At 35.6% G+C, this 12737-nt stretch overlaps 1 protein-coding gene across 1 annotated transcript; it reads left to right on the top strand.

The window, feature by feature from the left end:
- Nucleotides 1-1717: 1717 nt before the first annotated feature.
- Nucleotides 1718-7912, top strand: LOC140169210 (tyrosine-protein kinase receptor Tie-1-like). Its single transcript, XM_072192469.1, has 10 exons — nt 1718-1729; nt 3807-4035; nt 4384-4494; nt 4811-4980; nt 5656-5769; nt 5977-6047; nt 6380-6420; nt 6549-6645; nt 7521-7620; nt 7838-7912. The coding sequence occupies exons 1-10, from the start codon at nt 1718-1720 to the stop codon at nt 7910-7912; spliced, it is 1020 nt and encodes a 339-aa protein (XP_072048570.1).
- The last annotated feature ends 4825 nt before the right edge of the window (nt 7913-12737 follow it).

The raw sequence follows: 12737 nt of genomic DNA on the forward strand, positions 1-12737 counted from the left end.
TGCTTTGTATCGACGTGGGGTATTTTCCCCCTATGACCTTTGACCTTGACCTCCGATGACCTTGAAAACCACCCGGTCAACATGCTTTTCCCGGCACCTACCCATGTCCCAAATATCGGATCGATGCGTCGCAGCGCGGCGGAACGCATAGCCGGACAGACAGATAGACAGACAGATAGAGACCGCTTATTATTTTATTAGTATAGATAATAATAATAATAATGTACACTTAATAAAGCGCCGGTATCCGTCGAGAGACGCTCATGGCGCTTTGCAAAAAACAACCAATGTACAATGATACAAACATACTATAACAATTAATAACAAAAACAGTTCATCGGTGTTGTATAGTTCATGATATGCAAAGAGTCAATTAAAAGCACTTTGGAACAAATGTGTTTTCACATTTGTTTTGAAACTACACAAGCTCTTGGCAGAGCGAACCGAAAATGGCAGATTGTTCCAAATGTTTGCAGCTGAAACATGAAATGATCTGCTGCCCCACTGGTTTCTGGCAACTGTTTCTTGAAGAAGTCCTTTTGTAGTAGAACGGAGGTAACGAATTGGTGAATACATTTCTACAAGTTCATTTAAATATGCTGGAGCTGATATATACAAGATCTTGTAGACAAACAAGGCTATTTTAAATTGGATTCTTTGTTCAACTGGTAGCCAATGCAAGGCATGTAAAACAGGTGTAATGTGCTCACGTGGTTTTGTGTATGTTATAAGTCTGGCAGCAATGTTTTGAATTCTCTGTAGTCGGTGCAGTTGGGTCTTTGTGATGCCATGCAACAGAGAGTTGCCAATGTCTATCTTGGATGTTATAAAGGCATGTACCATCATTTCGGCAGTCTCCTGTTTACATGTCTACGAATACGACCTATATTTCTAATATAAATAATCTGTTTCTTGCAAAACATGTAATTAGGGTTTGCTCAAATTTGAAAACTTGCATGATTATTGAAAATGAAATGTTGCATGTAAGATGATGCTCAGTATTTGTCTCGTTAATGTTGATATAAATGGTGCAAAAAGAATTATTGATTGCATAAAGAATTCCATCTGGCTTAAAAAAAATTCTCACACACATTAATGTTTTTGGAATATTTCCAGTATTGCAAAGATTAAATATTTTAAAACGTCAACATTAATGTTGCATGGTATAAAAAAAATCACACGTAAAGCTGTAAGCGCTTATTTATTGTCATTCTTGGCTCAAATGTTCTTTGGAAAGTTAAAATATAACATATTTGCACAACCTAAAGAATTAAAGTTGGAAAGCTTCCAATTGCAGAAATCAAAGTTTTCTCGGACAAAATTTTATTCATCAATATTCACCAAGCATGAATAACATAACACCGTCGGATTATAAAATAGATAATGTGGACTAAATTTAATGAGATACATTTACTTTAGGAAGCGGTGAGCGAGTATGAGAAAAACGCCTTTTTGATCAAACTTGGAATGAACTGCATTGATGCGCGCATTACGTAATTGTTAATTTCTTCGCAACCACTCAAGCGAATCAAATAAAATTGTTGTATGTGATGCACAGTAAAATAGGCTATGCGCTACAGTTTTAATTTTTTGATTCTGATGTCTAGTTTTCGACTTACGTTCAATTTTATTCTCACTCTATACCTAGGGACACCCTGTACAGTATAGGCTTTTATTTGACTTTTATTCAAGTAAGAGAGAGGGGTGTGTGTGTGGGATGGGGGATGTGGTAAGGGGAGAAAGAAAAAAGAAACAGATGGGTAGGGAGAGGAGATGTCGAATGTGGGGGTAGGCGGTGGAAGCCCACCAAACACAAAAATGTTTTTAAAATGTTTTATACAGGTTATATTTTGGGTTTGAGTTTGGATAAAAACTTTTTAATAACATTAAAATGTCGGGTTATATAAAGGTTATTGTAACGTTTTGAAACGCTTTGTATAGAAACACAATACAACACTATTATTAAATGTTTTCAAATTGTTATTACAAAATATTTTTTGCAAACATTTTTGCCAAATATTTTTTAAACACTTAAATAACATTCTGTTAGAATATTTGCATTAGGTTAACAACTAATGTTTTGGAATGTTATGAAAAGTTTTATACCTTTTTATGTTCTTTATATAACCCGACATTTAAATGTTTTCTGTCAACCTTTTCTAACCTTTTGCGAATGATGTCGAAAATGCTTTGTGTTTGCTGGGAGGGAACACTGGGGAGAGGGAAGAAGAGGATATATAGTTGTGTTTATGCTTACCGGGGACAATAAACTAATTCATAATCAAATCATCTCCATCATGCATTGTTTATGTTTCCTACAAACAAAAGGGGTTTACGACACTTATACATCCAGCACCCATGCCACAGTCCTGTTACTGTCCACGTGTGATTGATATCCGATCCATATTTTCATTCAATATAAACACAGCCGGATATATGTCCGATATTTGCTTAGCACAATCATGACAATAGTCTGAATAAAGTTATTATATGCTTATGGTCTTCCCTACACTAAAGTTGAAATGATTACTCTATCACTAAGCAAAACGCGGATGGTATTTTACCAATGAGGTAGTAGCGCTTTTCCCAACGTAATAAAAAGCGCTCTACCTCATTGGGCCAATCGCTGTCGCTCAGCTATGTAGTATAAATTTAACTTTAGTTGTTATGATTGCAGACAAGTTCTGCCCCTCTTTTTAATCCGAAACCAAAACTTATCATTTGAACGAGGCATTTGAACTATAGGGGGAACCAGGTGAGTCAGTATGCAAATCCAATCAAGTAGTGGAGAACTTGTGGCCGAGTGGATAAGGCGCCCGACTCTCCATAGGTTGCGAGTTCGAGGCCCGCTTGTGTCAACGTGTTGTGTCCTTGAGCAAGGCATTTTATCCTCATTACCTACGAGGGAATAGGTGGGGTTTGATGTTTGCATAGTTGTTTGTTTCAATGTTGCAATATTGGCGCTGATTTAGCCGCTGCCTGCAAATTGCATTGTGTCTGTTCAGGTGTGTTTACTGTAAATTCTAACAATGTGACATACGGGGTTAACCATCTTTCAGAGTCAATAGCATCTCTTTTTTTGTGAGAGCCTAACTGTATGGTGTAAATGTGGCCGGGCACATTTTATCGTTGTTAATAACTAAATTTATACTAGTTTTATCTGCTGTATTGTATGTATGGTGTGAGTCGTAAATATGACCCCTCATCAGTGTAAGATATTACGTGTCTGCCGCCCTCTGTCTAGACGATCTACTTTCTTGAGAACGTGATTTAGTCAGTAAATATAAACGAAAATAAATTTGTAGGAAAGGTGATCGTCTAGACAGAGGGCGGCAGATATGCAACATCTTATAACGTCGTTTCTTGTTGCTTTCTCTGGTATCAAGATAATGAACCACATGGTGATACTGCTTTGATTGTTGCTGTGGTGGTGTTGACAGTGATTGTTGTAGTCTGCGTGTTTTTTCTTATTGTATTGTATAAGAGGAAAAGGACCGCCCCTGTCTCCGATGAAAGTTTTAATCTTCAACAGCGAAGCCAAAGTCAGGTAATATTAAAAACGTTATAAATTATTTCTGGGATGACAAAAATAAATATTTTCTCGTTTTTTAAATTTATTGGAACATAATGTGACAAAGAGGCGTATCAATAAAAGTTGAGCTACAGTACCTCAAATATTCCGTCGTGTCAAAGACCTTTTTAACCTATCATACCATTACGTGTTCAACCATAATGCATAAAAATCCCAGAGAAAAACACGGAGATAAGAATATTACTACTTTTGAATGTTGCAATTATTGTTTTAGGATATAGCAAAGAATTGTTACACATATCGTGTAGTTGTAGACGAGGCGGCAACGTATGAGGATGTAGGCACACAAAATGTAGCTTCAGGAAGTTTCAAATGGGAGATTCAGTGGAATGACCTAGATTTATCTGATACAATTCTGGGAAAGGGACAGTTTGGGGAAGTCAGGAAAGGAGTGTATAAAGGAGAAGATAAGCACATACCTGTTGCTATTAAAACTCTAAAAAGTAAGTTTAATTGAAAGATTTAAATAATCTTATTGATGGTGCTATAGCCAAAGTCCATGACCAAATCTCATTAATATACCATATAATCTGTATAATAGTAGAAAATGTATTTTACCCCTCCGTGACATTTGACCCTAAATGGATCATGTCCCATGTAAAGAAGAAGAAGAAGAAGAAGAAGTAGAAGAAGAAGAATATTATAGATGTTCGCTGTACACTCGCCACTCGCTGTCAAAAGAAGGTTGAATATCTTATCTCAAATACATCTCTATATTCAGGTTGAAATGTTAATGCCTTTATAATGCAAACGCTCTTGTATTTCTAGTAAAGTCATTTTATTCGCAACAGGTAAGGCTACTGTGGAAGACAAGGATGATTTCAATGCTGAACTTGAAACAATGAAACGAATAGGTCATCATCGTAACGTTGTAAGTTTGATCGGTGCATGCGAACATGCAGGTGAGAGCCTTTTCCGTTCATTAGTATTTAAATAGAGTATGACCGGCCGGGACGACCGGGCCCAGAGGGTAGAATAAAATCTGGTTCATCAAAACATAAAAGCATATCGAAATAAGGCATGAGTTAATGAAGCGCTCAAAAATCATTTAGGTCAAAAATCATACTTTTGCACCAAAACACTCATCTAATTCAAGTTTGAACAATCTGCATTATGTGTTTTGGACCTTCTGTTTCTTCCTCATTTTTAGTAAAATGTGATTCGAAGTATACTTGTTCTGGTAATACCTTTCAACGTTTATGTTTATCCTGTTACAAGGACAACTTTACGTAGCGTTGGAGTTTGTTACCTTTGGAGATCTGCGCACCTATTTGAGAACAACTCGTCGACGGGACAAAAGCGGTGCAACACATCGGCTTCAACCAACAAGATTGATGAGCTTTGCTTTGGATGTTGCGAAAGGAATGGATCATCTTTCCAAACTCGGCGTAAGGTTTTATAGGCATTAAGGCATATAATAGGCATTAATGTTTATAGAAAGAAGAAAGCCTATGCTGGCCAAGCAATGGTCAAAAGATACAAACAAATATTTATGATAGAACACATGTACGTGGCACATTACCATTTGGAAATAGGCTACCTTTGAATACCATCTAAAAGAAACAACAATATCTGGCCTAAAATTGCACCAGAAAAAATGCGAGCAGTTTGTTACATTTGGGATGAGACTATTTGCGATAACTTTTTTTTCATATCCCAAAATCTCAATTTTATCGGGGATATGGGGGATGAGGCTGTAATACTTTTCAGCCACTTTTAAGGCTCATACCAGATGGAAAACTGATTTACAGATCGTCACCAGCAATCCAGTCTGATACGGTTACTCAAATGATATAAAAACTCCAATAAACTTGTATTCCCAGAGAATATCATTACCCCTTAATTACTATAACATTGCATTTTTAAATGTCTAGTCTCGGCATATCATGCATGAATCATACTTACTAAACTTCTGTTTCACAAAGCCCTGACTCTTAAAATTGATCATGGTTCATTATTTTATTATTATTATTATTATTATTATTATTATTATTATTATTATTATTATTATTATTATTATTATTATTATTATTATTATTATTATTATTATTATTATTATATAGATTATTCATCGTGACTTGGCGGCAAGAAATGTTTTGTTAGATGATGATCTCGTAGCTAAAGTGTCAGATTTCGGGATGTCACGTGGTGAAGACGTATACGTCAAAACTTCAAAGGTACTCGTACGAATCTAGTGGGTTACTTCTACCACATACACAAAAGTATAATCGTAGCTTTCATGTAATATGATTTAAATGGTTTAGGAACAACCTTTAAAAACAAGAAAAGAAATGACCGTAAACAGTCAAAGCATTGATAAAAAGTATTATTATACTGAGGATAACTCATAAGAATAATTGCGATATTTTGTTTCCTCAAACAAGCAACGTGTTCCTACCCGTTGGTTAGCGATTGAATCCTTGTGTTACAGCACATATTCAACTAAGAGTGACGTGTAAGTATGTGACTGTCTTAGTTGTTTCATTCATTATTGGAATTGCGTTACTCACGGGGAGGGATCCAATGAGCCATTTTTGTCTCGAAAACAAAGTTATTGTTCCCCGATGCTTATTTTGGTAATATCCGTGAATACATAACGGACAAGGGTAGTTTAATACGTTGGTGGTCATTTTTTTTCACCAAAAATAATCCTTTTCAAAAATTTGAAGTTAAATAATACAGCAATACGCTCAAAAATTTATCAATTTATTATTATTATTATTATTATTATTGTTATTGTTATTGTTATTGTTATTGTTATTATTATTATTATTATTATTATTTCAGATGGTCATACGCCGTTTTACTGTGGGAGATTGCAACGCTTGGTAGGAATTTTAATGACGAATTACGTATCTTAATATGTATCATCTATTCTCTTATACGATTCTAGTACAATTCATATTAAGTGCATTAGTCTCTTCTGATTAAGTCGGAAATGTTTTCTTCTTAATAGGTGCAACGCCATATTCAGGCATGGTAACCCGGAATTTAGCACACGAGCTATCGGAAGGCTACCGTATGCCAAAACCTGCAAGTCTTGACAACGCAGTGTACGTAGTTATATTTGTTTGATTTCATGCAATCGCAGGACGTAATTCGCAATACGTAATTATGTTTTGTTTTAAATAGGCTATTATTTTATTGATCAATTGCTATACCAAGAAGTAGTTGGCGTTTCTAGAGCAATTAGATGAGTGCATGAATTGGGTCCACATCATAATAACACAACATCCCACGTTAATCGCACCAATAAACATCTCTGAATGCTAGGTACATAATTAAATGACGGAATGAAGAGCGAATTATCTTATCCTTGTAGTTTATGTTGTATCTTTATCTTTAAGGAATCACACAACTGCCAAGTTAGAAATAAAGTACTAAAATGTAGCTCTATACTGGAAGACAGAGATAAAAAAAAGACTAGTATGCGTCTGACGTCATATGTCAATCAAACTCGAGCACGGTTTGTTTACAAGTGTCGTGATGATATGAGTTGCCGAACGCGGCGATAAAAGCGGGCGCCTTATTGTTAATTTTGCACCTACAAACATACAAACCATCTCAAAAGTTAAGTCTTTATAGTACGAAACTTTCTTATGCGAAGGCACCATGTCAACAATACCTAGAAAAGTTGCTTTTTACCTTGTAAAAGTACGTATAAATCGACCTTCCTTTTACGCGTTATTAACCAATCAAGGATCGTAAGGAATTTGATTGCCAATGACGTCAGACGCAAACTAGTCTTTTTATCTCTGTCTTCAATTATACGGTGTAGCTCATAAATAGTACCGCCTCGTATAATAGTTCCCTATTCCCCTGGTATTTGTTTTTTTTAATAATAGGCACAATATTGGTAAAGAATGAGGGCATAATGCTATATAAAATTTCGCATCTTGTTATAACCAATGGTTACTTATGTTTCCAGATATCACCTCATGACAGAATGTTGGAATAAGAATCCTGAGGAGCGACCCTCATTTGCACATATTGCGGCTACGTTCAATGATATGATCTCTGAAATAGAGGTACGATATACAATAAACAGTTGCTGCTATAGCTACTATTACTAGTACCATAACACAATTTAAAACACTAACACAATTTGAACCGTTTTAGAAACGAACGCATCTTCTACTTTTCTGGTACATTCCAATTTCCATTCTGACTTTTCCTTTTTTAATTCATTTCAAATAGTTTAATATAATAGTTCTTTTCTTTTACTACTAATATTGTTATTTACAGCATACATACATGGATACCGGTGTCTATGCAAATGTTCAGTTTCCAGCAATCGAGCCGGAGAAAGACGACTACTAATACCTGACAAGATATCATCGTGATTTTCACATAAGGACAGATCCGAGTTTAGTATAAACCAGTCCTCTATATATTATATCCCGTGAAGTTCCTTATGCGTTTCGCCGTGTGCGGATAGCAAACATATACAAAACGGTGTTCGACTGTTAATAATCAACATCGGTTGCCCTCTGTAGTAAAAATACATGTATCATAAAGTCCTTCGGAAGCGAAATGTTTATTGCCAGTAAACGGTAAATCACGACATCATAAATTCTCTGCGCATTCGAAGAGTGCATTGGGAGATGGAGAAATGTAAATATAAATCAAATTAATGTTAGTTTTCCATGTGAAATGATTTTGTAGAAAATATAAGTACGATGTAGCATGAACGAGGGAGTTTGTATCCCGGCGTCTCGAATTTGGTCAAGTTCATAATGAACTAGTGGGAAGGGATTACTATACTGTGACAAAATCACAACATTTCAGTGAGTCGGCAAATAACTGTTGTATGTCTATAAAAACTTATAGTGAAGGATACAGAGCAATTTGTGTTTCTTTTATCATCTTGCATGTCGAAGCGAGTAAGATTTGCGATTTATATCAAGATTCATTTTGCAAATATGAATGGTATTCTTGCGCGATGATACAAAAAGAAAGCGGTAACGATCCGATAATAATAATATTATTATTTATTTCAATTGTCATAAATTACAAACATGAAAAAACACCAAAAGCAATTTAAATGACAATCCATGAAAGACGAAATAGACTAAACAGTCCAAACACAATGCATATGTAAATTTATATCCTAATGACTACGGTTAAAGCTCATGCTCGAAACGTCATCAAACTATTGTGAAATTACGACACATTTCCACAAATCCCTTCACGGACTTGCTCCACCATATCTTGCCGATCTTCTTACTATATATCAACCAACTCGCTCGCTTCGTTCTGCTACTCAATTTCTTCTGGACCCGCTTCGTCGTATTGCAACATCTTACTATGGTGAGCGGGCCTTCTCCACTTCTGCACCCATGCTTTGGAATAGCTTGCCACAGTCCATCAGGAAAGCCGCGTCTCTTGCCATCGTCAAAAAACGCTTGAAAATTCATCTCTTTAATTATCCAATTGTGTAGTCTATTTATGCTACTTGCCAAGTTAATTATCTTTGATTATATTGAGTGAGATGCCGACCATCACATTAATTTTTGTTTGCTCGTTCCGTGTTTGCTTGGTTTTTTTTCTGCGTGGTCCGCATCTCACTCGTTGCAATATCTGCTGATTATGAGGTCTGATGTGTTTTTATCATATTCGTTACCGTGATTTTCCCACGGATTAAAGTGTTTCTTGTTATTATAACTGCTTTGCTTTTTATGTTAAGATTTAGGGAGGACATTTTTTATGGTCTACTGAGCTCAGCAATGCTTTGCTGTCTTCGATAGCGCATTGTATCGGAGAGGTACCTGGCTTTTATCAAAGCCCGAACCTATTAAAGCCTGTAGCAAACTCTTTTAGGCTCCGCTCAATTGACAACTCTGCTCCGATACAAAGCATTGACCAAAATATCGATCGAATCAATTTTACGACCATGCTTGAATTAACAACCCTTGAAACCTATTTACACCACTTTATGTAAACATAAACTTACACATATTATTTACTTTCTATTGAGCGCAGACACGGAAATATTGATTTTGAGATATAGCCAAACAAAAACAATTTCCTTTCGTTTTCTTTTGTTTTGATTGCTTTAATTGCTCATACAAGGTGTCCCAGAATGATTTATACCGTGTTTGAACAAAATATCAGAAATATATAGTCAACAGTGTATCCAACTCTAATAAGTGCAATACAATGCCATACATATCTCCTACTTATTCTGTGAATTTCATGGAAATAGCTTGATTCGTTTTCGCGTGACATTGCTATTACTGAAAATGGACGAAAACTGCATTTGTGTAATGTACAGTGCAAAGGCATCATAACATATGGATCCTTTATCACCATCGTCCAGCCGCACTGTGCAATATATTGGAGAAATCCTACATTCTTTTATAGGAAATGGGCACAGATGTAGAGCTTACAATGCAAAATAATTCTTGATATGGGAATAAGTGAAACATTTCAATAAATGTCATTATTACCGAGGATATAACTTCCTCAAGGATCATCTGCAGTAAATTTTAATCTTCTTCGTCACGGAGCTGTGGGTTTGCCAATATAATGTGTACATAAATGTATGCTGTGACACTAAGGACGAACTCTATACTTTTATGAAAAATCCATCTCTGCCGGCATTTCAAATGATGACACTCACACACCGCAATAATTGGCTTCAAAACTGCCTCCAAAGAAAGAATAGTTAAGGTCACTCAAGCCTAGCAAATCCTTTATTCCATACAAGGATTGCTTCGTAACATCATAAATAAACGGTAGATATCGACTATTTAGTAGAAGTAAGAACAGGACACAACAAATGTACTGCATAACATTTTCCAATTAACTTTGTGCTGAACGGTTAGTAATTTTACATATTTTCAAAATAGGTTGCTTTGTCAAATTTACCATTTTTACGCAATCCTCTCTAACTTCTACTAGAAACGTCCAATTTTAAAATCTAAAAATCTGAGGAAGCTAAATATATGTTGAACTTAAAATGCGAAACAATATAACCAATGGAAATGTGACCCCTCGGCACAACTGAGCCCGGATGTCGCCAGTGCCACTATTGAGATATGCTCCATCGAACTTAACAATAAACAATAGGAAACAAAGGATTTATTGACTGTTTTATTGATTTTTCACTACTTAAATGTCAAGTACTATAGACATGATATACATCATTTTAAAGCTAATTTCAAGCAAAATATTTTGGTTGAATTTGGTTCAATTGTCATAAATTACAAACATGAAAAAACACCAAAAGCAATTTAAATGACAATCCATGAAAGACGAAATAGACTAAACAGTCCAAACACAATGCATATGTAAATTTATATCCTAATGACTACGGTTAAAGCTCATGCTCGAAACGTCATCAAACTATTGTGAAATTACGACACATTTCCACAAATCCCTTCACGGACTTGCTCCACCATATCTTGCCGATCTTCTTACTATATATCAACCAACTCGCTCGCTTCGTTCTGCTACTCAATTTCTTCTGGACCCGCTTCGTCGTATTGCAACATCTTACTATGGTGAGCGGGCCTTCTCCACTTCTGCACCCATGCTTTGGAATAGCTTGCCACAGTCCATCAGGAAAGCCGCGTCTCTTGCCATCGTCAAAAAACGCTTGAAAATTCATCTCTTTAATTATCCAATTGTGTAGTCTATTTATGCTACTTGCCAAGTTAATTATCTTTGATTATATTGAGTGAGATGCCGACCATCACATTAATTTTTGTTTGCTCGTTCCGTGTTTGCTTGGTTTTTTTTCTGCGTGGTCCGCATCTCACTCGTTGCAATATCTGCTGATTATGAGGTCTGATGTGTTTTTATTATATTCGTTACCGTGATTTTCCCACGGATTAAAGTGTTTCTTGTTATTATAACTGCTTTGCTTTTTATGTTAAGATTTAGGGAGGACATTTTTTATGGTCTACTGAGCTCAGCAATGCTTTGCTGTCTTCGATAGCGCATTGTATCGGAGAGGTACCTGGCTTTTATCAAAGCCCGAACCTATTAAAGCCTGTAGCAAACTCTTTTAGGCTCCGCTCAATTGACAACTCTGCTCCGATACAAAGCATTGACCAAAATATCGATCGAATCAATTTTACGACCATGCTTGAATTAACAACCCCTTGAAACCTATTTACACCACTTTATGTAAACATAAACTTACACATATTATTTACTTTCTATTGAGCGCAGACACGGAAATATTGATTTTGAGATATAGCCAAACAAAAACAATTTCCTTTCGTTTTCTTTTGTTTTGATTGCTTTAATTGCTCATACAAGGTGTCCCAGAATGATTTATACCGTGTTTGAACAAAATATCAGAAATATATAGTCAACAGTGTATCCAACTCTAATAAGTGCAATACAATGCCATACATATCTCCTACTTATTCTGTGAATTTCATGGAAATAGCTTGATTCGTTTTCGCGTGACATTGCTATTACTGAAAATGGACGAAAACTGCATTTGTGTAATGTACAGTGCAAAGGCATCATAACATATGGATCCTTTATCACCATCGTCCAGCCGCACTGTGCAATATATTGGAGAAATCCTACATTCTTTTATAGGAAATGGGCACAGATGTAGAGCTTACAATGCAAAATAATTCTTGATATGGGAATAAGTGAAACATTTCAATAAATGTCATTATTACCGAGGATATAACTTCCTCAAGGATCATCTGCAGTAAATTTTAATCTTCTTCGTCACGGAGCTGTGGGTTTGCCAATATAATGTGTACATAAATGTATGCTGTGACACTAAGGACGAACTCTATACTTTTATGAAAAATCCATCTCTGCCGGCATTTCAAATGATGACACTCACACACCGCAATAATTGGCTTCAAAACTGCCTCCAAAGAAAGAATAGTTAAGGTCACTCAAGCCTAGCAAATCCTTTATTCCATACAAGGATTGCTTCGTAACATCATAAATAAACGGTAGATATCGACTATTTAGTAGAAGTAAGAACAGGACACAACAAATGTACTGCATAACATTTTCCAATTAACTTTGTGCTGAACGGTTAGTAATTTTACATATTTTCAAAATAGGTTGCTTTGTCAAATTTACCATTTTTACGCAATCCTCTCTAACTTCTACTAGAAACGTCCAATTTTTAAAATCTAAAAAATCTGAGGAAGCTAAATAT

This window comes from Amphiura filiformis, chromosome 1 (genome assembly GCF_039555335.1).
Source record: "Amphiura filiformis chromosome 1, Afil_fr2py, whole genome shotgun sequence".
Lineage (NCBI taxonomy): Eukaryota > Metazoa > Echinodermata > Ophiuroidea > Amphilepidida > Amphiuridae > Amphiura > Amphiura filiformis.

Coding starts and splice junctions, on each gene's coding strand:
- LOC140169210 (XM_072192469.1), top strand. Junction 5,770..5,976: donor TATACGTCAAAACTTCAAAG/GTACTCGTACGA, acceptor TCCTCAAACAAG/CAACGTGTTCCTACCCGTTG. Junction 7,621..7,837: donor ATATGATCTCTGAAATAGAG/GTACGATATACA, acceptor TGTTATTTACAG/CATACATACATGGATACCGG.